Genomic DNA, 23,608 nt, shown 5'->3' with positions numbered 1-23,608 from the left:
GTCGTTCACGTAAATATTGAATAGAGTAGGGCCCAGAAGGGATCCCTGTGGAACACCAGCCCGTATAGGCCGGTTTGTGAATAATGAACCAGAAACATGAACGACAAAGTGTCTACCGATTAGGTAGGATTTAATTATGTTTGTGATGTAGCCTGGGAGTACCAGGTTGTGTAATTTGTATATGAGGGCATTCAGCCATACTCTATCGAAGGCTTTGGCGACATCTAAGAAAAGTCCACCAGTGACACGATGTTGTTGCATCCCACTGCTTATTAACTCAACAACTCTGTAGAGTTGTTGTCGAGTGCTTACGCCTGAACCCAAACTGATAGGGTATGAGGATCTTCTGCTCATCCAGGAAGATGTTTAGTCTATGTAGAATAACTGCTTCCACGATTTTGCTAATTTAGCTTAGCAAACTGATTGGTCGGTAACTCTCAGGAGCAGTCGCAGGCTTGTTGGGCTTTAGCAGAGGGACAATCTTGGCAGTTTTCCAACAAGTTGGGAAGTATTGCCATCGTAGTATGATATTCACTAACTTGGTGAAGTAGAGTATAATCTTGACAGGGAAGTGCTTGATCATCTCATTTGTGACACCCGTCTCCTCCAGGGCTCTTCCTTTTCGCAATTCGCATGATATAGAGACAGACCTCCGATGGCATGGCTGAGATAATGTTGTCTGTGCATGGCTGTGTTGTAAAATTGGAGTGAAAGTCAGCAATAAGCTGTTCAGTGTCTGAGTCTGAAATGTTGTTAATGCAGAACTGAGATTCCAAATGCTGAGCTAAAAGTTCTGTTTTTTCAGTTCCGGTGTAATGGATTCGTTGAGGGCCATGAAGGGGCGGAATGGCGTTATAGCATTTTTTGTACCTCTTCACTGCTTTCCATAAGGAGTTATCCTCTGCAGAAAGAGATCTGAGGTAGTTAGTCCAGCGATCTTGTGAGAGTTTATTTGTAAGAAACTTGACCGCTTCGCACAGACGATTGAAGTTCCTTTTATCATCACGGTGTCTGGTACGTTGATACGCTCGTCTTGCAGCATTTCTATCTTTAATCAATAACTGAGCTCTTGAGGCTTGTGTTTCATACCAGGTTTAACTTCAACTTGTGCTTTCGCATAAGCATTTTGTATATTTTCAGTGAGGTCCTTGACCAAACTATCAATGTCACTCCCCTTGTGTATCGTGGGTAAAGTGTACTGGGTGTTGGAGAGGGCTTTGGCAAAGACCTGCTTTGGCAAAGACCTGTCTGTACGGAAGGCTCTGGTGTCTGATGTAGTATATCTACTGAGGTCCAGAATAATCCTAACAGGATTGTGATCACCTTGAAAGTTCGTCCAGTACGGAAATATCCAGTGGAGAACTGGTGTTCCGCAACAGGAAAAAATCAATAATTGCGGTGGACCCAGCAGCATACCGTGTTGGGGTACTTGGAACTGCCAATTTAAACCGTGCCGACGCGGTCAAGGAATAAATCAGTCTACCTGTTGCATTAGAAGTGTAGCAGTCCCATGCGCGGTGTCTTGCGTTCAAGTCTCCACCAATAATAACATGTGTACCAAGTGTGAGTAGAATTTCAAGGTCTGCCTGAACGACAGCCACAGGTCTCATGGGAGGAATGTAGGTGGAGACAAAAGTGTATGGAGTGTTAGTGTCTGTTGTGATGCAGATAGCTGTGGCCTCTACGGCTGAGAGCTGTGGAATGTTCACGTGATAATGGGGAATGCAGCGTTTGACAAGAAGTGCAGTGCCACCTCCACGTGGGCAAGGAGCGGTAGTACTTCTGTGCGACTTGTAGGTATAGTAATTTGCCACACACAATGGTATTTTAGGATCAAGCTTGTGTTCTTGTAGGAAAAATAAGTCGGGACTGTGCTCACTTGCAAAATCCCGCAATTCATTAATCTTACGGAACAAACCATTTGCGTTCCAAGTAATAATACTTAAGTACCTATTGTTTACACTATACATAATTATTCAACATTGGAAAAAACACTGTCAAAAACATTAAATAATATAAACAACTTATCGATTGAATGCTCCGCAGCCCGCAATTCAGGCATGGCTGCCAAGATTTTTTGAAAAACATTCATAACTATGGTGCCTTTAAAAACATCACACACCTCTTTGATTATTTTGAGAAAGTCCATAAACATACCCGAACCAACAGTAGCACTAGCAGCACCACCACTGCTGACAGTCTGTTTATGCATATCAACATTAAAATTATTAACAGTATTTACAGATCTTTGAACGTCACCCTTGGCTACACTAGCATCACTGCGCCCGGAGGCAACAGCAGAATAACTCAAATTTGCATTAGAAGTACTAGGCATCTTAACACCATTATTTACATTTTCTGAGTTTGCACTCTTATTCACAGTTTTATTTCCGACTATGCGTCGGGGGAATTTCGGACATCCGCGATAATTGGCGGTGTGTCCTTCTTGCAGGCAATTACAAATAGGAGAGTCTAATTTTTTAACATTACATTTATCAATACGATGTGCACCCGCACATTTCACACATCTTGGTTGTAGTTTGCAATTTTCACTACTGTGGTGGAAGTGTTGGCAGTTGTGACACTGCACAACATTTCCACGCACTTTATAAGGATGTATTTCAACAAAGAAACATAGCAGTTTTTTAACATCATAAATAGATTGCACGCCTGGTACATTCTCTAAATGAACCTGAAACAAAGGCATAGGAGCCTTAGATTTGGTTCTGTGCATTTGGGTAACTTTTCGAGGTTTATACTTTAAATTAACCAGCTCCTCAAAAATGTCATCTGAGGGGCAATCGATAGGTAAACCTCTTATAACTATTTTGATGGGCCTATCCATCTTTCTGGTAATTAAATAATGATCTACACTTTTTTCATCCAAATATTTTGTTATCTGACGGTGATCATTTTCCGTTTTCGGAAAAACTTTTAAAAACTCGCCAGTAACTTTAGCTGCAAAGTCTAAATTAGTTTCAGATCTCAATTTTCAGAGAAATACGAAAATTTAATTGGAGGCTTCACCATTATCGGTTTCACCTTCGGTTGTTGCATTTCAATAACCTCATTCTCTTTACTAACTTCCATATCATTATTAGTGGCAGTATTATCTGATTAGCATTTTCACCTAGCTTATCAAATTTATTGCTAACATTAATTTCTGCATTAGCTTTGACTAATTTAGTAGGCCGTGCCGTAATACGCGGCTGTGTAAAGCCTTCTGAATCCTGAATTTCGCTCATACATCTTTTTCCTTTTTTCGAAGGCCGTTTAAGCAAAATTTTTGTTTTTTCTCTGCTAGGAGTTTGTGCAATTGCACCAGATTTATCACTAACATTTTTTACACTTGATATAGTTTCATTACAGTTAACAGAATTAACAGTAGATATAACCTGTATCCTAGGGACATGCTTAACAACATTCACATTCAACTTATCACAAGATAAATTTACAATATTAGGATTTTGGGCGCTAAAAACGTCGCACTTACCCTGAAATAATAAAGCCAGTCTTTTGGCTATTCCACTCCTTTTTTGGTGTATATCCAGACGTTTTTGCTTATCCTCCTCACTGGATAATGTATTGAGATCATCTTCCGTTAACTGCTCATCTACATGAACTGCAACATTCAGAAGCAGAACTTGTTGAAGCGTGAGTTGATAATCCTCCGCATCGTAACAATCCTTGTTTAATAGCTGACTCCAACCTTTTCCTAACACCTTGTCTGCATACGCACATATCTCCTCGGGTAAACCAAAGAGATTTTCTTTACTAACGTTCACAACCTCGGGCGCGTATTTCCAAACCCTACCCACTTTTCGAATTTTTGACGTCACGGAAATATCGACTAGTTTCACCTGGCAAGACGCCTACCCCACTTTTGACTACTACGGCGCGCTTTCGAAAGAATTGTACTGCTGAATAGTGTGTTTAGGTGCTAATTGTGAGATTTTCGCAATTTAAATTATTATGAGTGGGAATTTACGCAAAATCTTTAGTGAATGGTTATTGTTTATCGCCGTAGTGTATTTGAGGAAAGAGGAGAATAATTCACTGCTGATGTATACATTAACACTATGAAAAATCTGGAAGGTGATACTCGGCAATAAATGTGCTGCATTTCATCGCAAAATTCAGCGACGCCAGTAAAACAAACGAAAGTGTTCGAAAAACTTATCCACATCTGAAGGCACTGTACAAAAATTGTATGTGCCAATACAGCAATTTAATTTTAGAAAAAAAAAAAAAAAAAAAAATTGCAGAAAACTTCAGATCAAGGAATTAAGAATTGCAGTGCCTCTATGTGCTTAAAAACTACGAAGCATTCTGCAGACTTTCGTGCCAAAATCAAGGTTGACAAATAGATTAATACATTTTATTGTTTCTTTTAGTGTATATATTTCAAAATTATTAAAATAACTTGAACAGTTGTTTAATTGCTTAAAACAGCAATAAAGTTCATTTATAAAGATATACAAGGAACTTCACAATTTATTGCTTTGGTGAACAACTGAAATTTACTAAATTACCTAACTTTATAACATTAAATATCTTCGTAATGCTCTGTTTTATAAAAGCTTAACTACTTTACTTTTATAAAAGCTTAACTACTTCTAAAAGCTAACTATTAACTAAAAGCTTAGCTACTTACTATTCATTTGTTATACATTAAAATATTTTCTGATTTATTTACTAAATGCGTAATCAATCATCAGGATTATTAAATGTATTAAGAATTTCATACCTGCTTGTGCATTGTGAATGCATGTTTGTGTAATGAACTTTGATTTTCATGAACGAAAAAGAAATACAATCTCCGAATAAATACTTTTTTGTTTTCCAGTTCCTGTGTTTAGCTGTAAAAGTAAATTCACTTCAAGTATGTGTCTGTACATAGTATGTAATTTTGACGATGTAAATGCTGAAATGTATGTATAGTAAAAACTCAACAAAAAAAATATCCAGAAAGCTCTTGAAATTTTGGATAGCTGAGCATATAAAAAATGAAATATTGTAATAAGTGAATGGAAGAATAAACTACTAGTCTAAAATCATAAAAACAGTTCATCTTATTTGTATCAACTTGATTATCAAAAGCCAATATTTAATATTATGCACGATTTTGAAAAAAATGTATGCTGCTGATCTTTGGAATATGATAACGGGTGATTTTTACAATGGTTGTTATGTGGATTAAGACTGCAAGTTGAGACTTTAAATATGAACAATAGTAATCTGAAAATTTGAAGTAGTAATTTTATATCCAACAATCTCTGCCAAATAACTTCCATGTTTTAAGTAATTAAAAAATATATTTTTAACCACTTATTATTAATTCTTTAAAGTACATTCTATAATTTAAATTTTATTTACTTTCATCTATTTTTAATGTTTGCCATCATAAATTTCATACTATGTACTTTTTTAAGATTTCATTATTATTTTATGTAAGAAAGGGATTTATGTGCAACAGATATATAGTGAAAATTATTTAACACAAAACTGAGGGGACTGAAATATTTTTTCGTGTTAAAGAATATTGAAAAAAAAAAAAAAAACATATATTCAACAAAATTAAGCTTATTAGAGTACATTTTATTTACATAGATATGTATATATGCATGTATTTAATAAAAACCAATGAAACAAAAACATCGACAAGAACTTAATGGAATTCAATACAAAATTTTCAAGTTTTTGAAAAACAAAACATTTTTTGAGTTTTGGGAAAATAATATGATATTTTTCTTTGCATTGTCTTTTTTAGCATTTTCGCCTAGCACGGGTTTCTCCCCTACATCGAGCTCAAGAGGGAAATTTTGTAAAGCCTCTTTTCACGTCATTTCCCTCTTGCCGTTAAAAAAATCCTTCCGAGGATTTGGCGATTTTCGTCGATTCAAGATGGCGGAAAAAATTGCGCCAAGTGCCGGTTATCTGAGTCTTCCCAACTACTGCAACGAATTCTTCCGATAGTACAGTAAGACAGTTCATTAATACAGAAACTTTCTCAAACATTTCATTAAGTGTCAGCTCAGTTTCAATATCCTACTTCTCCATTTCTTTTGGCGCCGAAGAATCTGATACTTTTGAGAATCGTGTGTAATGAAAATAATTTTCATTCATCCTTGGAGATGCTGAATTCTGTGCAGTTCAACATATGAGCCAAACTCACTAATTTTTACTGACACTGCCATGCATCACTGAATTCCAAAGCTAACTGAAGAGAGATGAGATGTTTGTGTGGCGTTTGTAGACGTGGAAGGCGAAAGTACCGTAGATAAACAAAATTGGCTCGTGTCACAGGCTATTCCGAGGGTATTTCAAAGCCAAATTAGCCTTTTTCTACGAAACATGTGAAACCACCTCTCTTTCATTTCACACCCCGTTTAAATCTCACCAGCGATACCAGTGTTTTCTGTATTTTGTTCATTTCCAGAAAGGATATCTTTTCGTGTTAAGAGAAACAAAATGCATGAAAATACATAGTAGTTTGTCGGGACTGTTGCATTATTTCGTGTTCAACGATATTTTGCGTTAAACGTATTCCACTGTATTAAAAGGAAAATTTATAATCCTTCCAAAAATTTTTGTGCATTATGCTGCTAAAAATTGATCAGTAAATATATAAAGAAAGAAATTTAGAACCAATTTTTCAGAAAGAATAAAAATTGAAATTAAAATTAACTTGATAAAATCCTGTTTAGACTAGTAAAATCTTTTTAAATTGGAAGATATTTTTAACTTTTGATTTTACTTCCCCCCAGTTTCCTTTGCTACTGCTGTTTGATAAGAGGTTATAGTAAAGTTTGTGTTAAAATTATTTTGAACTTTCAAAGATTTTCCACTGCAGGATTTTAATTTTTTCTACATTTTTAAGGGCATGTTTTCTTTTTTCTTTTCTTTTTTTTTTTTTTGTGAACTATTAAGATAAAAAAATATATTGAAATGGTTCATCAGCTGATTCTGGATACAGAGAAGCAAGGATTTTGTTTTAGAAGGGGAAATGTAATTAAATTCGACATACCTCCTCTTGATGATATTATGTTAAAGTTGGTTGGATTCCTCACCTTTCTTGTTCTTTTATACTACTTTTTTGGTTTTTCTTGTGATGGTTTATTTTAACATGTTGACTGCCGTGGGGATCACCGGTGACCTGCACCAACACCTCCTTATAGAAGGAAGCCGGGACACTGGATTGTGACGTCACGCGTAGTCGTCTATGTCGAAACCCCGAGAGAGCAACGAAACAAAACAGGCTGCGCGCTAGTGCCGTACTTAACGTTGATTTCACTATTTGATATAGATACTTGGGTGGGATTTTATTCAGAGATTCAATTATATATAATGAATAATTTAATTACTTCAAAATTTAACACAATAAAATTTGACATAAATTTAAGAATTTTTTGTTTCTTATTTCTTGACTTTAATGAATTATACTTCCTTGTAGGTTTCACAGCAGCATTTAAAAAGTTAAAAATCAGCCATACTAACTCAAAAAAGGAATTTCTGACTTTTCCCTCATAATTTAATATTGCTTTATATTTTTCTAATATTTATGAAAAAAACCCAAATTATCTGCATACAAACTATTACTTATCATTTCATTTTTCTTCCAATCAGTAATTTGTCTTTAAAAGAAAATGGTATAAAAATGCACTAAATTTTGTCTATAATATGCTATGTGTCTTGCAAGTTTCAAATAAATTAGTATATCAGAGGTTTGCTTAGCAAATAATTCAATGTGCAATTTAAAATTATTGCTTAAATCTGTGGAACCAATAATATTAGTTGTATATGTACTTAACTGTATTGTGTTAGTTATATAGCTGAACTTGAAAATAAAGATTCACAAGTGAAAAATAAAAAAATTTTATTTACAATTTTATGCAAGCAGTCAGCATAACAACACAACACCTAAGTTATAACATACAAATAAGTTAAAACCAGCTGATCTCTTTTTATCAATAAATTATTCAAACTTTCTTATAAAAATTGAAGCAGAAATCTCATTAAGCATATTGCCATACTAAGAAATCTCATCAATTCTTATTTATTAACAGGTGTGAAAATTTCAAAACTGCTTCTATATTAATTGGGTCTCATCAGAAACATAAGATGAGACTATGCGACCTTAATATTTAAATTTTGATACTGCAAGTTCAAGTTTCTATTCATTAAATTTCAACCCATTTTGTCTGGCAATTACAAACACCGTTATTAACTTTTTACAACAGCCAATTAATAGTTTCAAAATGTATTACGATACTGCCATAATATGGATAAATATCGGGCAAACACTTGAGAAGACCGTCCATTACCATTTAAAACACTTCAGGTGCACAAATGATATTAAATTTTATACGATGGCTATTATTATTTATGAAGCATATAAAGATACATTCAACAGCAAATGGATGTCAGCATCACCAGTATATGTAAAAACATTTATTGATGTTGTGTAAAGGAAGTGATTATCAGTTAATGTTTCAAATATAGAAAATAATAAAAATGTTTTACCTATGCACCAGTATCCAATTTGAAAGTATCTGGTCACTACATGCAACACAATTTTGTTGTAATTTTTCCAAGCTAAAATCGTGATCTTCTAAGTTACTCGCTATCAGGCTTGTTTAATTTAAGCAAAGAATATATCAAAATGATTTGTCCAGAAAGCCACCAGTCTTAATTATGGGACACCGGTAATTTCAAAATGCACATGAAAATCACAGGTTTCTGAAATGAGTGCTCCTAATCAGAGACACCCTTTATTCAGCCAATTCCCAGAATAATAGTAGGAGTTATTACAAACCTGTTATTTTGTCGCCATGCTGAAACACATAACTGTTCTCTTGATAAAGTAATTTATCATATGGTAACATGAAAATTATACTCAAATGATATAAGTAATGGCCACTTAAAGACACAACATAGACCCTTTTTTACACAACAACAAATTAAAGACAAGGAAATGAATTTTTCAATATTTTTAAGTGTAAAACAGTCAGTACATGCCCATATAAAAAATATAAATTATAATGACCCATTCTCAGTATAAAAGCAGCAGTTACCATAAACTTATCATCTTGTAAGCATGCTGAAACACAACTTTTATCATGAGAAAGCATTTTACAGTATGTTAACACCAAATGATAACCACTTACTAAACATTAAGTGGTAGCCATTTAAATACAACCCAGATACCATTTTATGCAGCAAACACTCAACAGCACGAAAATGAATTTTTCAATATTATCATCTTTCAAGTGCTCTGAATATAAAACAGTCAGTGCATGTCCATATGAACAAAATTATAATGACCCATTCCCAGTATAATAGCAGCAGCTATTATAAACATACAATTTTCTAATCATGCTGGAAACATATAACTGTTACCTCGATAAAACATTTTACCATATGTTAACACAAAAATTATATCAAAATGATAAGAGTAGTGGCCACTTAAAACATAACCCAGACACATTTTTATGCGATGACAAATTAAAGGCAAGGAAATTCCTTCTTCAATATTTCAAGTCATAGAGTGGATATATATATAAATATATTTATATACGTTTGGTGTGGCCGATTGAAACCAAAATACGAGGTGCACATATACATGTTATAGCAGTCCTATATACAAAATTTCAACGTTCTGAGGCTACTCGTTTTTGAGTTATGTGAGATATGTACGTACGCATGAACGTACGTACAGAAGCCACGAAAAATTCTCTTCAGAATTAATTTTAGTTTAAGTTTTTTTAAGCAGTTTTATAATTTTTTTGAAGGAAAAGAGTATTTTATTCTGTCCTTACGTACAGATATGGTGCAAAAACATCGTTAAATTGCATTCGATAGTGGTCAAAATGGATATTTTCGGTGAAATATGCTGCCTGAAACTTTTCGCGATTACAATACTTCCTTTTTACTTCGTACAAGGAAGTAAAAAGGACATGCCTTCTTCAATATTTCAAGTCATCTAAATATAAAACAGTCAGTATATGTTCATATCAACAAAATTATAATGACCCATTACCAGTATAACAGTGGCAGTTATTATATACATATCATTCGGTAAGCATGCTGAAACATCACTTTTATCAGGAGAAAGCATTTTACCATATTTCAACACCAAACTTATACCCAAATGATAAAAGTAGTGGCCGCACAAACACAAACCGAGACACTTTTTTACGCGATGAGAAATTAAAAAAAGGACATGCCTTCTTCAGTATTTCAAGTCATCTGAATGTAAAACAGTCAATATCTGTCCATATCAACAAAAGTATAATGACCCATTACCAGTATAACAGTGGCAGTTATTATATACATAACATTTTGTAAGCATTTTGAAACATATAACTGTTACTTTGATAAAGTATTTCATCATGTTAACACCAAAATTATACCCAAATGATAAAAGTAGTGGCCACATAAAAACATAACGCAGACACTTTTTTACACAACAAATTAAGGGCAAGGAAATGAATTTTTCAATATTTCAAGTCAATTATAATGATAAAGAATCTTACCATATGTTAACACTAATTTGATATCCACATTAATAATAAGGACCACTTAAAATACAACCCAGACACTTATTTACATAGATGCATAGAAATGAATTTTTCGTTACTATTACTTTTCAAGTGATCTCAAGGTTAAACAGACAGCATACATGAGTAGAAAAAAAATAATAAGGAATTCACAATAATGTGTAACAGTAACTGTTAGATGCGAAAATATTTTTTCAACAGAAATAAATCTGAACTAACATCACTAGGCTTTGTAATTAATTTTTTGTGTCTTGTTACATGCATTAAAGTTACTAAACTTACTAGTCTATGAAATACAGCATCATTTGAATTAAAACCTACATTTTTTAAATGTTTAATTGCTAAACACCCATTATATTTTTATTTATGCTTTAAAGTTTTCAATTTGCGCTCTTTTGCAATGCTTTTCTGGTTTAGTGTATCATTCTTTAATTTGCAATAATTATTTAAAAATGTGTTCGTTGATGACCAAAGAATCTGCTTTAACACTTTCTGTGACTCATGAGCTTTAGGGCAATCATCTAGATTTAAAAAAATGTCATTTTCTATCAGTATGTCTAGAGTTAAGTTACATGCTATATCCCTCTGATTTGCAGAAAATAAAAATTCATTCTCAAATTCTTCAGATAAAAGTTTTTGAATAACAACATAATTATACATTACTGAATTTAGTACATCAGGATGAGGATATAGAAGTCCTCTATCAAATCTTTTTATCCAAGACTGACCTTCATTTTCTACAATTAATTCTTTATCAATAGTTAGATTGCCTTTACAAATATCACAGCTTAATAGTTTCACAACTTTATAACTACAGTAACCAGCTATATACATTAAAATTGGTATGTCATTTTGAACATTTTGTATATCTTCATTTGTAATAGTTATTCTTCCTGAGAAAGTGCATCCAATATTTTCTTGCTCCAGAGATTCAATACACAGGTTTTTACAATTTAGATAAATAGGAATTCCTCCATACTTTGATGATTTAATAACAGTTGGCAGAAGACTTTGTAATCTTAATTTTGCTTCAGTTTCATATACTTGTCTTATAGAAATATTATGTTGTGAACCAGCCAGCTGTCTATATTTTCCGAATCTATTCTCTAGGAGATCTGTCTGAACTTTTCCTGGTAAAAAGTAAGTAAATTTTAGCTCTTCAATGCAATACCTTGCCATTTCGAGCAACGAATAGCTAGTATGTGTTAATGCAAAATGTGTTTCCTTAGTTAGTCCACCACTAGAACAGCCTAAAAGTTTCCACTGATCTAACCACTCAAGTAACTTATTTAAATAAATATATCTAACATCATCATTTTGCACAGTTAATGGCTTTTGATACTCATTCATCTTATGGTGTCCTTTAAAGATACTTTTGACATTGACTATTGACCACCATGTAGATATAATTTTAATAAATTCAGCTGTTGTTTCGTAATTTAAAATACTATTTTCTTTACCAATAACCATTATTGCCTCTGCAAGACGACTGTCAAATATTTATAATGCTAGCTTGACATTTTGTCTTTCCAAATTGGTTGGATACAGAGCTTTCAGAGTCAAACCATAACTATATTTTACAATTCTGCCTGCCTCTAATGAATGGAGACTTTTTATGCATGCAAATGCCGCTGTTTCGACCTTGGAAAAATTTTCAAAATTTGGGTAAAATAAACATTGCCCAGAAGTTTTTTGATTTATCCAGTTGTTCCTGACACACTTCAAGATGTGCACTGAGTCAATAACAAAAAATAGTGGCCGAGATAAGTCTGCAGGGTTTTTATACACAATACTAATTTTTGGAGGCATACAAAATAATGACATGGCTTTTTTATTTATTGAAATATTGTCAGAGACAACTGCCACAATTCTATAACCTATATTTTCTAAACCAATTATAATTTTCTTAAGATATTGATACAGATCCTCAGCATTTAATGATTTAACTGGTAATATATGTGCCACATCCTTGAAAGGTGATAATAAGCTACGTATCATAAAAACATAAGCACTTGTAGCAGCTTTTTCACAGTTGTAGGCCATGCCACACAAATTTCCTCCTTTAAAATCGAAACATGAATTTAAATACACTTCATCCATCATAATAATTACAGTTTTATCATTTTCTTCTAAATCCTTGCATCTTTGTTTAACATATCCTAAAAAGTCATCATTAAATTGCTCAGTAATAGGATTAAGAGAAAACGTTGAACAAATTCTACGAATAGTACGTGGATGGGGAATAGAAATGTAACCTGAATGTCGTAAAAACTTGTATGCATGCGGTGAGATCGAGTTTAACAAACTGCAAAAAATAAGTAAATCTGGAGTATATCGATACTTCTCTTTCTTTACATTTAGTTTATTTACTTGCTCTGAAAGTAAGTTCAGTTCAGTTTCTTTTTCAGGTAACACTCTTTTCAATTCTGAAAGCATATCATCCACAATTTGTATAGAATTCTTAATATATTCTTCATTTTGTAAGTTATGAGACAGACTTTCAACTTCCTTTAGTACTTCTAGAAACATATTTACATTACTAATTTTTAGAGGGAAAACAAATTTACCAATAGATTTTATAGCGATGTTTTTAATATAAACACATACTGTTAAATCCTCATTTATTACTACCGATTTCTGAATTTCTGGAGCTGGGTCACTTAAAATATCAAGTAACATAGTTGAATTTTCAATATGTACAGTTGTCCAAAATGTTTCTAAAATCTGATGTTCTAGGCAATTATTGAATTCAATTAAACTTTCAAATGATCGTTCATTATCATACCGTTCTTTCATTTTCAAACTTTCTTCTATCGCTTTCTCCAGGTATTTCTCTTCTAAACGAGCTTTCTTCTTTTCTGGTGACATTCTCGATACAGAATTTGATGACATGTAGGATGGGCCATCAGGGAACTGAGAAGGTATGCATCCTTTTTTCAAATGTGGCCTAGAAATTGGGGCTTTAATTAACTTCGCTGATTTCTCATCATACATTTCGATTTCTCGTATTATTTCATCTGATCGAAAATGTAATTCACATACCTATAAAAGAAAATATTCAAAAATCAACTTGTTGTGAGTACAAAAGTTAGATTCATGTTAATATTTAGTAACAGAAGTCAATAAGCCCTGTGATTTAAATAAATAATTTGATACATAAATACGAATTAAAAAACCAGTAATATCATTTCAATTACGTGTATAATTTAAGTAATTTGTAAAATCTGGAATGCTCATCATAATGATTACAGCTTTATTTACATTTAAAGAAAATTATATATTTGAGATAATTGTTTACAACAAACACTGGTTACCAAATACAAATAATTACCTTAAATACATCATACCAAACTTTCATATATCATTACAAAAATTTTAAAATGAAACCTATTATGATTACTTAGTAGTTCCTTGTCATATAAATTATGATAAATTTGGAATAACTACAGAATCTGCCTGCACAGTATACTAGAAAGCATTTACAAATTATTGGCGTTTATGTAACTACTAAATTTAGAATTATTCCTGTTATATGGAACTTTATTTCATTCATAAAACTTTGAAGGAAAATATTTTTTTGAAATGATTAAAACAGGCAAGATTAAAATCTTTCAAACATAAAACTTCTTACCCACAGATCAAAATCTAATATCGTAAGCATAAACATCACATACCTATCAATAAAAGTAATAAAAAATGTAAAGATACAAAACATAAAAAATGCAGTAAAATTGAACTTACTCTGGTATGTTTAGTAGGTTGAAAGCCATCTTTTCTTCGTAGACTCCTTATCCATTTCATCCGGAGTTCAGTCTCATTTGGAAACTTGAATACAGCCACTTTTGGTCCGTTTTTATAATTACCACGACATGTGGCTACAGCACATTTATGAGGCATCGTATAAAATTATAAAAGCACGAGACAATATATAAAAAAAGCACGAGACAATATAAAAACTCTGTCGCTAACGCAAATAACCGCTCCACGTCAGTCGCTCTTGGCTCAACTACGGGGCTGATTTTGTTTGAAGGAGCGAGGTGAGTCAGAGACGATTACCTGTGACGTCAGAGCTTCCCCTCGCTTCAGTGTCCCGGCTTCCTTCTATAAGGAGGTGTTGCCTGCACTCGACTTGGCCACAGCGCCGTGGGTGCCACTGTCTACGCGACCAATAGTAAAATACATAACTAGAATAAACATTGATACTGATAAATTTTTAAATAGTACCATTGTTACTATAATGGTTTGAAGAATAATAAATCGTAAAAATTTAAATTATAAATCACAAAAATGGTCTACAGATGTTTGGAGGTCGCTGGTGACCCCCAGCATGAAGCACAATTATATAACATTATTTTCTGTAGATAATATTTCGACATAATATATATCGCATAATAAAAATTTCAAGTTTCCGTCATGGGCAAATCACGTAAATTGCGCGCGGCAGTCAACGTGTTAATTTTTACATTTTAAAGTATTCTTGTTCTACATTTATAAGATTTTATGAAGATAATTTGAACTTCAATTTTTAAGTCTTTGTGAAAAGTTGGTTCCAAATTTCTTTATATACTATATATAAGAACTCCTACACTCCTAGAAAAAACTAATTTATAAATTTATTTATCCCACATTTTCATTTTGAAACATTTTAGTACATGCTTTTCCTCAATATTTTAAAAGTTGATTTTTTTGTTGAACTGAAATATGTAATATGGAAAAATTCTATCAAAAAACATAACTCAGAATCAAAACAGGAGATAAATAGAGATAATAATAATGTGGGGTATTTGATTCTCTTCCCCTAATAGTCATTTGAAACATTTTAGCGTGTTTTTCCATTCAGCTGAAACAGTAAAAAGTATAGAAAAATTCCCATAGAAACATAATTCGGCTGAGAAACAAAACAGGCAAAAAAATTGGGTTGGCGTCAGGAAATTGATTGGTCTAAAACAGAGCTTCTTAAACGTTTTTTCAGTCGTGAGCCTTTTTTATCATAGATTTTTTTCACGACCCCAAAATATTTATGAAAATTTTGTGGGACCCTATAAGCATTGCGAAAATCTGACACACGTGCGAGTGAAACTGTCAATTTTTTCACTTGTATTGTAAGTTGCAGTTTTAGGTCATATCTTTAATTTCTCATTTTAAGACCTAGAACAATGTGAAATTTTAATTAATTAACAGACGAAATGACAGCGTCACATGCAAAGCAAGTAAAGTGAACATTTATATTATAAACAGAATGCGTTGAAACATTTTTGTTTTTCTCTTTGTCTGTATGGTCTTATCTTTATCTATTTTCAGATACATTGTGTAAAAATATTGGGTAATTGTAAAATTATTATATTAAGTTTAAGAAATACCAAAACTACTGAAATTTTTTGCGACCCCCTGCTGTAGATGGGGGTTGCGATCTACAGTTTAAGAAAGTCTGGTCTAAAATAACGTTACAATATTTGATTTTGTTGGAACATTGGATAACTGAGGCCACACCCAGTGCAGTTATGGCAGGTGTGCAAATTTTGGAATTTACAGAAATATCAAGTAGCAAAATTTTTGGAATTTAGGAGTGGAAAAGTTTTTAGAATTTAGGACCCACAGAGATTGCATAGCACAACAAAATGTATCTGCTGAAGCTAGGACTCCAGTGCATGGTTATATTCTTATAAAGAGTGTATGCCTGAATGCAAAGATGCATTTTGAGTCATCATCGCTAGGTCACCAGCCTACACAGCATTGTGTGATACATCCTTCTGTAAATAAGAAATAAAATTGACAGCACTTTAGTTAAATAACCTAACTCATTCCTTGTAAGTATTATGCAAGAGTATTGTAATTGTTGAATAAGAATACAACACTTGCTTTCTGTTCATCTGAAAGGGGATAGATATTCTAGCAGTTATTTCAGCAGAAGTTTGCAAGAACGGATCATTCTTTATTTAGTTAGATAATCAAAATACACAAGCTATGAACATAACATATTAAACCGTAATTCACTTTTCACATTAGACAGCCAATGTTTATCAATTTTCACATAAGTCGTACTTTCCCGTAAATTTGAAAATACTCTATTGTATGCTGTTCTGTTCAAGACAAGCCTGAAATCATTTTTTTTTTCAAAATGCAATTTATAACTTGTTTTTTTACAAAATTTTAACCTGGGAGTTATGAACAAATTTGTGGGGGCTCACCAAATTCAAAGAAATTTATTTGACAATAAAAGATATACGGAATTTGAAGACAATTTTGGATGTTTTTTAACATTTGCCAGGAATTTTAAATTAAACATTTCCATATTTTAATTCTGATTTTATTGCTTTTCACTTGATTTATGTGTTACGAGGGCAATCCCAAAAAAAAGGTCTCCTATTTTTTGGGGACGTAGAGAGAGTTTTAATACGATTGTTGGCAACACTGTTGTGAGTGGTGCTTTCTCCACTACCACATAAGCACGTAGGCGCTTCGCTCGGATGCTCAGTCTTGGCTTGGCAGCCATTCGAAATAGAGCTCCCGATAAGCGTTGCCGCCAAGTGCGAAGTGCGCGCAGTTATTCGATTTTTGAATGCAAAAGGCGTTAATCTGGTTGAAATTCACTGCCTATTGACGGAAGTGTATGGACAGTCGTGCATGGATGTCAAAAAAGTTCGCAAGTGGTGTAGAGAGTTTACAGCCAGTCGTACTGAAATTCATAACGAAGAAAGGAGCGGGAGGCCGTCAATTGCCGATGAGACAATCGCGAAAGTTAAGGAACTTGTGCGTAAAGATCGGAGGATCACTCTGGATGCTGTCTGCATTTTGGTTCCTGAGGTTTTCAGAAGCACCATCCACAGGATTTTAACGGAAAAGTTGCAATATCGGAAGGTGTGTGCAAGATGGGTGCCGCGTATGTTGACAGAAGACCACAAACAGCAACGGGTTTATTCTTCCCGCGAATTTCTTCGCCGCTATGAAGACGAAAAGGACAACTTCTTGGACTTCTTGGAAAGATGAGGGTCAACACTTCCTGAAGGGCATGGCGGCAAGCTGGTATGACATGGGCATTGTAAAACTGCCACAGCGTCTACAAAAATGCATCGATTGAAATGGCGATTATGTTGAAAAATAAAGCATTCTTCAATCTTTAAAGAGATATAGCAATTATAGAAAATAAATGTTTCTTTGTATATCTAAAAACATAGGAGACCTTTTTTTTGGGATTGCCCTCGTGTGTTTGATGATTTCCAAACAGCTCGAATCAAATTTCAAAGCAACTGCATACGCGCAGCTAAGATTTAGTTTTTTCGGCTATCTTAGCAATGTCTTGCATGCAATTTGTAATTGTAATACGCATCATTTATAAACTACGTTTCTTATTTCTAATCAGATTTGTTGTCAAGTAAGCGCATAACATTTCCTAAGCATTGGAAAATTCAGTAGTGTCTCAAAGGATAATAAAAACAATTTTGTTTTCGTTGCAATTTTGTTCACGATGGTTAAATGGCCCAAAATCTCTTGTAAGAGAAATGGGATGGATGCACCAACATCAAATAAACTTAGAGAAAAACTATTTATGAAAATGCAAACAAAAATGTAACCATTGGCTCTCTTTCTACTTCTAAAAAAAATTGAGTAAATATCAAGGAGAGTTTATTTTATACTGTTTTACATGTTGCATTATCAATGGAAAAAGAATATCCATTGTGTGTTAAATACAGTGAAAACTTGGCACATGGAAAGCATGACACCTGCGAGATTAACAATACATTTAGAAACGGTACTTTTCCCGTTTTTCCGCCGCAAACAGTAAAGTCGCCAACAGCGGTACTACTGATGCCAAACGGAATATCTTCGCTGCCAATGTTTTACGCCTCATTTTCGAAACAAGTCGCAGCCATTTCTTATTAGATTGTTTCTTTCAATACTGGCATACAACTACATAGAATTTTTACAAGATAATTAAAATTTATGCCCCAAGACCATTCGCGGTAATTAAGATAATTACACTGGTGTGCAAAAATTAAGGACGAAGTCGAAAAATTAGCATGTCAGCTGAACGAAGAGGTAGAGCGGACAGAAAGACTAATCAGGAGATTAAGTAAGGTGATGTACGGTAGCAGATGCGCAGATATGCAGGTAGACATAATGGGGGAGTGTCTGAGTAGTATAAAGCATGTTGTCGGTGTAAGATCAGTATTTCTGGCAAAGAGATTGCACGCCGTATAGCAGTTAAAATCACACCGAGTTGCTGCCTCAGCGAGAAATGGAGAATAATCAATCTGTTAGACGACATCTGGATGCTTTTACCCGAGGTCGAATCATTGGGAAGTTGGAGGAAGGCTGCAGTGTGACAAGTGTGGCTGCAGAGTTCAGAATTGCTCGCAGCATCGTTTCACGACTTTGGAGACAATTTCAAACTACAGGAACAGCTATCCGGGGGTTTAGTACTGGTCGTCCACGAGGAACCACACCCGGAGATGACCGGTATATTGCCTTACAGGCCAGAAGAAACAGGCGGCAGACAGCGGGAGAAATCGCTAGACACACAACACAGGCGATTGGACGACTGATATCGCGTTTTACCGTGGCCACAAGACTGCACGGTGGTGGTCTGTTTGCATGACGCCCTGTACGGTGTGTACCAGAGAAGGCGTTCTCTGTGGTGCCGGGAACACCGGAATTGGAGAGACAATGAATGGGGACGAGTACTCTTTACAGATGAGAGCAGATTCAGTCTGAGTAGCGATTCTCATCGCATACTCATCTGGAGAGAGCGGGGAAGCTGCAATCATCCCTCGAACATCATTGAAAGGGACAGGTATGGAAGTGGCGGTGTTCTCGTTTGGGGAGGCATCATGCTTGGTAGTCGTACAGACCTTCACATCTTCGACGCAGGTTCAGTCAACGGAACTCGTTATTGTAACGAGATTCTTCTTACATATGTGCGTCTTTTTAGAAGCGCTATGGGTCCGCAGTTCCTTTTCATGGACGACAATTCACTATGTCATCGCACAGTAGCTGCCGAACAGCTCTTAGAGAGTGAGGATATTGAACGTATGGATTGGCCGGCACGATCTCCGGATCTCAATCCCATCAAGCATGTATGGGATTTTCTAGGCAGACGCTTGGCAGCTCGTACCTTACCACAGTAACGATTCCGGAGCTTCGATTGGCGCTGCAAGACGAATGGGCAGCAATGCGTCAACAACTCATTGTTAGCATGGGCAGACGCTGTGAAACCTGCCTAGCAGTCAGGGGAGATCATATCCCCTATTAAAGACCGGATGTTTCTTGCTGGACACCCATCACATGGATGTTTCGGCCTTCAGTCGCATTGCGCTCCATGCTACTTTTTCAATAAAGCTTCTTTTTATCCTTCTGATTTCTCTTTTAGTAAGTTTTGCTTACATTACTCATGTCCATACGTATTGGGGATCATACAGTATCAAATGTGTTGATTTGGAAAGCTTTTGTACAAAGTTATATTGAAAAAACCATCTCGTCCTTAATTTTTGCACACCAGTGTAGACTGCAATAACACCACTCACCCGAAGGCAAAAATATAGAAAAGGCAAAATCAAGGGTTAAATTCATCAATTCTAATGAGAATGCAGTAGCGAAGTAAAGCACTACGGTTTTACATAATTTCTGAGTAAGCTATTTGTACGAATTGAAATAATTCTTGCATTTAAACTTGGATTCCAAATTAAGGTTTAACTTGAAATTAATGTAGATAATTACTGAGAGAATTAGATTTTTGTAGCGTAGTTTACGTGAGATGAGATCACGTGGTGTTACGTGCTACGAATTGGCAAATCATGATGTTGAACCATGAAAACATAGTAAATTCTTAATGTCATTTTACAAATTTATTATCTTTATTTATTGGCTTTTTACAAAATTTTAAAAGATATTAAAATGTTTGTGCCTTCAAAATAAAAAATTCTTAGAACTAACAGTTGTTAACATTTTTTATGTGTATATTGTATGTTGTCGTCAACAAAGTCTGCTTGGCGAGATTTGCGCCAGTGAAACTGAAAAGTACCTCAGAAACTAAACATAAAGATTAAATAAATAAATCTGAAGAATTTTTTTAAGGAATGAGCTGAGAGCATGAAAAATTAAAATGTGTTTTTGAAAAAATATACAACAGTTCCTGAGAAGGATTTACAGGCATCCTTAAAAGTTTCGTGTTTAATTGCAAAAAATTTAAAACCTCATACAATTGGAGAATCACTCATTCTTCCTTCAGCAATTAAAATGACATCATTTATGCATGCAGAAAAATATAGTAATGATTTAAAAACAATAGCATTAAAAAAGATACTGTTTCTCACCAAATTTTTGTCATATCAGACACTATAGAATACAAAATTCAGTCTTTACTATAAAACTTGAAACTACCGACATTACTAAAATGTTTCAATTTATCGTTTATGTGAGATATGTTTTTGAAAATGACGCAGTAGAATATTTTTTATGTTGTAATATTTGGGAAGGAAAAGCAACTATAGAGAAATTATTTGAAATTATTAACAGACATTTTGAAACAATGTTATCTAGACACACTGTGTCGCAGTTTGTACTAATGTAAGCTTTTAAAACTAAGAGAATACTTTGGCAAGGAGAATTAAACAAACAAACAAACAAAAAAAAAAAAAAAAAGCAGAAAGATGCTTTTTACAATTTACTAAAGAAAATAATACAGATTTCTTGTTTAAAAGGACATATGATAAAATTGACAGAAAGTTTTTTGAAAAATTTCCAAATAAGGAATTAGGTTGGATCTGTGACCCATTTTGCCTTTGGTGTTTTCAATTCCGATGTATTTCTAAATGAAAAAGAACAATTAATTGATATTTTAAGTGACGGAATACTGTGTGTTAAGTCTCTAACTTGCCAAAAATTTTAGTCGATTGGAAACTAATATGCCGATTTAAAAGGAATGAAAGTAAATTATTATGTTTCATACATAAAATTGTACAGTAAACCTTTAGCTTCTATTTAAAACTTCTAAAATGCTTATGTTACATTTTTCTGTTATATAAGCATTGAAAGTGGATTTCTCACTGAAATAGAAATAATTTTGCTATTGAATTAACATGGAGAACTTTCTTATTGAAATATTTTTTCTCTGTGACATTAGTTGCATCTACTACAAAATAAAGATTAAAGAACTGTTTTTAAAACATTTTGAATTCGTTGTCATATTGATCTATGAAGCACTAGATTAGTGAGTTTTTATTATATTATTGACAAATATAGTTTTTAAACAATCAAAAAATTTAAAGCGGAGATAATTATTTGTCAAATATGAATGTGTTTTCAAAGAGGAAATAAATAATAAGTGACAAAAAAAAAAAAAAAAAAAAAAAAATTCAGTCAGAACATTCACACCTCTAACAAAGTAATTTGCTTTGATTTAATCTTTATAATACAACATATTTTAAAATGATAAGGCAAAATCCAATGTGAAAGGTTATGCGAAGATTACGATAGTACCTATAGTATTCAGCATTTCGTATAATCCTATAACCAGATAATAATAATATTAAAATAAATTTTATCTGAATGAAGTTTTCTTATTACAGACACAGTAAAATTATGCAATTACATAAACGAATACACTTTCAGACAATATAATATACACTTTCATATAATATTGTTTACAAGCGCAAGCCAAAGTTCTGTTTATGTTACATCTCGCCCTTCAGCCATTGGGTGAGAGTAGGACGTGTTTTTGTGCGCTCCGTGGATTACCTCGTGCTTGCCTGCGCCATTTTCGCCGCCATCTTGGATGGTTTTGTGTTTTTTGGCTGTTACCCATCTTTTCGTGATTTCATATTGGATTACAAGTTTATTTGTGCTCAATGTGTATTTCTCGGATCTAGTGTAGTGCTTCGATTGTGATTTTTGTGAACTTCAGCCATTCAGGCGAAACTAGTCGATTTGTCCATGACGTCAAAAATTCCAAAAAGTGGGGTAGGGTTTGGAAATACGCACCTCGGCCGGAGGAAGCGGCGGGTAATCCTTCGGATCCATTGCTGACACTAGCACGTGTTAGGCTTAACACCCACAACGCACCCCATAGCACAAAACACGGTCAAAAACGTATTAATCCACAGTAATTAAGACTAGAATTACAGTAGAAACACTATTCATTCATAAAAAATATATTTCTTTATTTTTATTTTCCTCTCGGCTACAGTTGGCATCGAAAAATAAAATTGTAACCCTGTAGGCAACGGGGGAAAAAAAATTTTGATCGGCGCAGTTGGACTATATCTTACATTGCGTTTATCGCAGCTCTTGGCGATATTTTTTTTTTTTGTTTAAAATTCCGGGTGGGCTATACTAAAGCTGTGCCTTAATTTCAAACAATAAATATTATCTTCTTTATCAGTAATTTCATTTAGAATGGAACCTTTTATTGAACAAATTACCAACCGGGATACCAGATTCCTTTCAGAACAATTTTTACCTCTCTTGTGCTATTTTTAAAAGCTATTTTGACTTTGTCAATAGCGATTGTGTCCGCGCTATAAAAGTTTCCATTTGTTTTCCTCTCTTTTATGGCTGCCACTGTCCATGTCATTATCTGGTTTACGCTTAAGTTCACTAGGCATAATCCCAAACAATTCTTCTGGAAACAGAATACATTCGAATTAATTGAATTACCAGTAGAAAATATATACAGATAAACTTCTGGCAAAAAGATGTCCAATCACAAGTTACTAAATATTAAATGTTGCCATTCACAAATTATTAAATATAACTTATAAAGCACAGTCCGCTAGGAATCAAAGAGCGCGAGGATATAAATTATTATCCACGTACAACAAAAACTTGCTTTTGCAGGACATAAAGTTTGTCTGAGGAGAATCATAACTTTGAAATAACATAAAATCGCAAAAAGAAATATGGAGAAAAAATACAGCGGCAGCGTACTGTCCACCGACAGATGGCGCATTTACGTTTTCGACGAAGAGACGTATGTTTTGATTTTTATTTTGAAGAAAAGTAAAATAGATTAGAGTCGTTTAAATTTGAGAACTTAATAGGGAATTAGTAGGTCT

At 33.8% G+C, this 23,608-nt stretch overlaps 2 protein-coding genes and 1 long non-coding RNA gene across 19 annotated transcripts in view; 1 reads left to right on the top strand and 2 right to left on the bottom strand.

The window, feature by feature from the left end:
• Positions 1-7,258, bottom strand: part of LOC146997549 (uncharacterized) — a 121,338-nt gene extending 114,080 nt beyond the window's left edge. For both annotated transcript variants that reach the window (XR_015040663.1, XR_015040664.1), the window contains exon 1: positions 7,028-7,258. This is a non-coding gene — a long non-coding RNA (uncharacterized LOC146997549). The remainder of the gene's footprint in view (positions 1-7,027) is intronic.
• A 601-nt stretch (positions 7,259-7,859) lies between these two features.
• On the bottom strand, positions 7,860-14,554 carry LOC146997548 (uncharacterized). Its single transcript, XM_085814904.1, has 2 exons — positions 14,301-14,554; positions 7,860-13,601 (listed from the first exon to the last, which is right to left on the bottom strand). Exons 1-2 carry the CDS (start codon positions 14,454-14,456, stop codon positions 12,060-12,062), a joined length of 1,698 nt encoding a protein of 565 aa, XP_085671030.1. The 5' UTR covers positions 14,457-14,554; the 3' UTR covers positions 7,860-12,059.
• An 8,768-nt stretch (positions 14,555-23,322) lies between these two features.
• LOC118191046 (dynein regulatory complex protein 1-like) overlaps positions 23,323-23,608 on the top strand; it is a 147,386-nt gene continuing 147,100 nt past the window's right edge. For 6 of the 16 annotated variants that reach the window (XR_015040661.1, XR_015040659.1, XR_015040658.1 and 3 more), the window contains exon 1: positions 23,323-23,604. The gene's annotated coding sequence lies outside the window, so the exon portion shown is untranslated. The remainder of the gene's footprint in view (positions 23,605-23,608) is intronic. The other 10 variants (XR_015040656.1, XR_015040655.1, XR_015040657.1 and 7 more) reach the window with 5 other exon arrangements.

The sequence above is a fragment of the Stegodyphus dumicola genome, chromosome 4, assembly GCF_044657685.1.
Source record: "Stegodyphus dumicola isolate Sdum_Otavi_A_Nest chromosome 4, ASM4465768v1".
Taxonomy (NCBI): domain Eukaryota; kingdom Metazoa; phylum Arthropoda; class Arachnida; order Araneae; family Eresidae; genus Stegodyphus; species Stegodyphus dumicola.
Note: the sequence above shows the minus strand (reverse complement) of the source record. Positions and strands in the feature narration are given on the sequence as shown.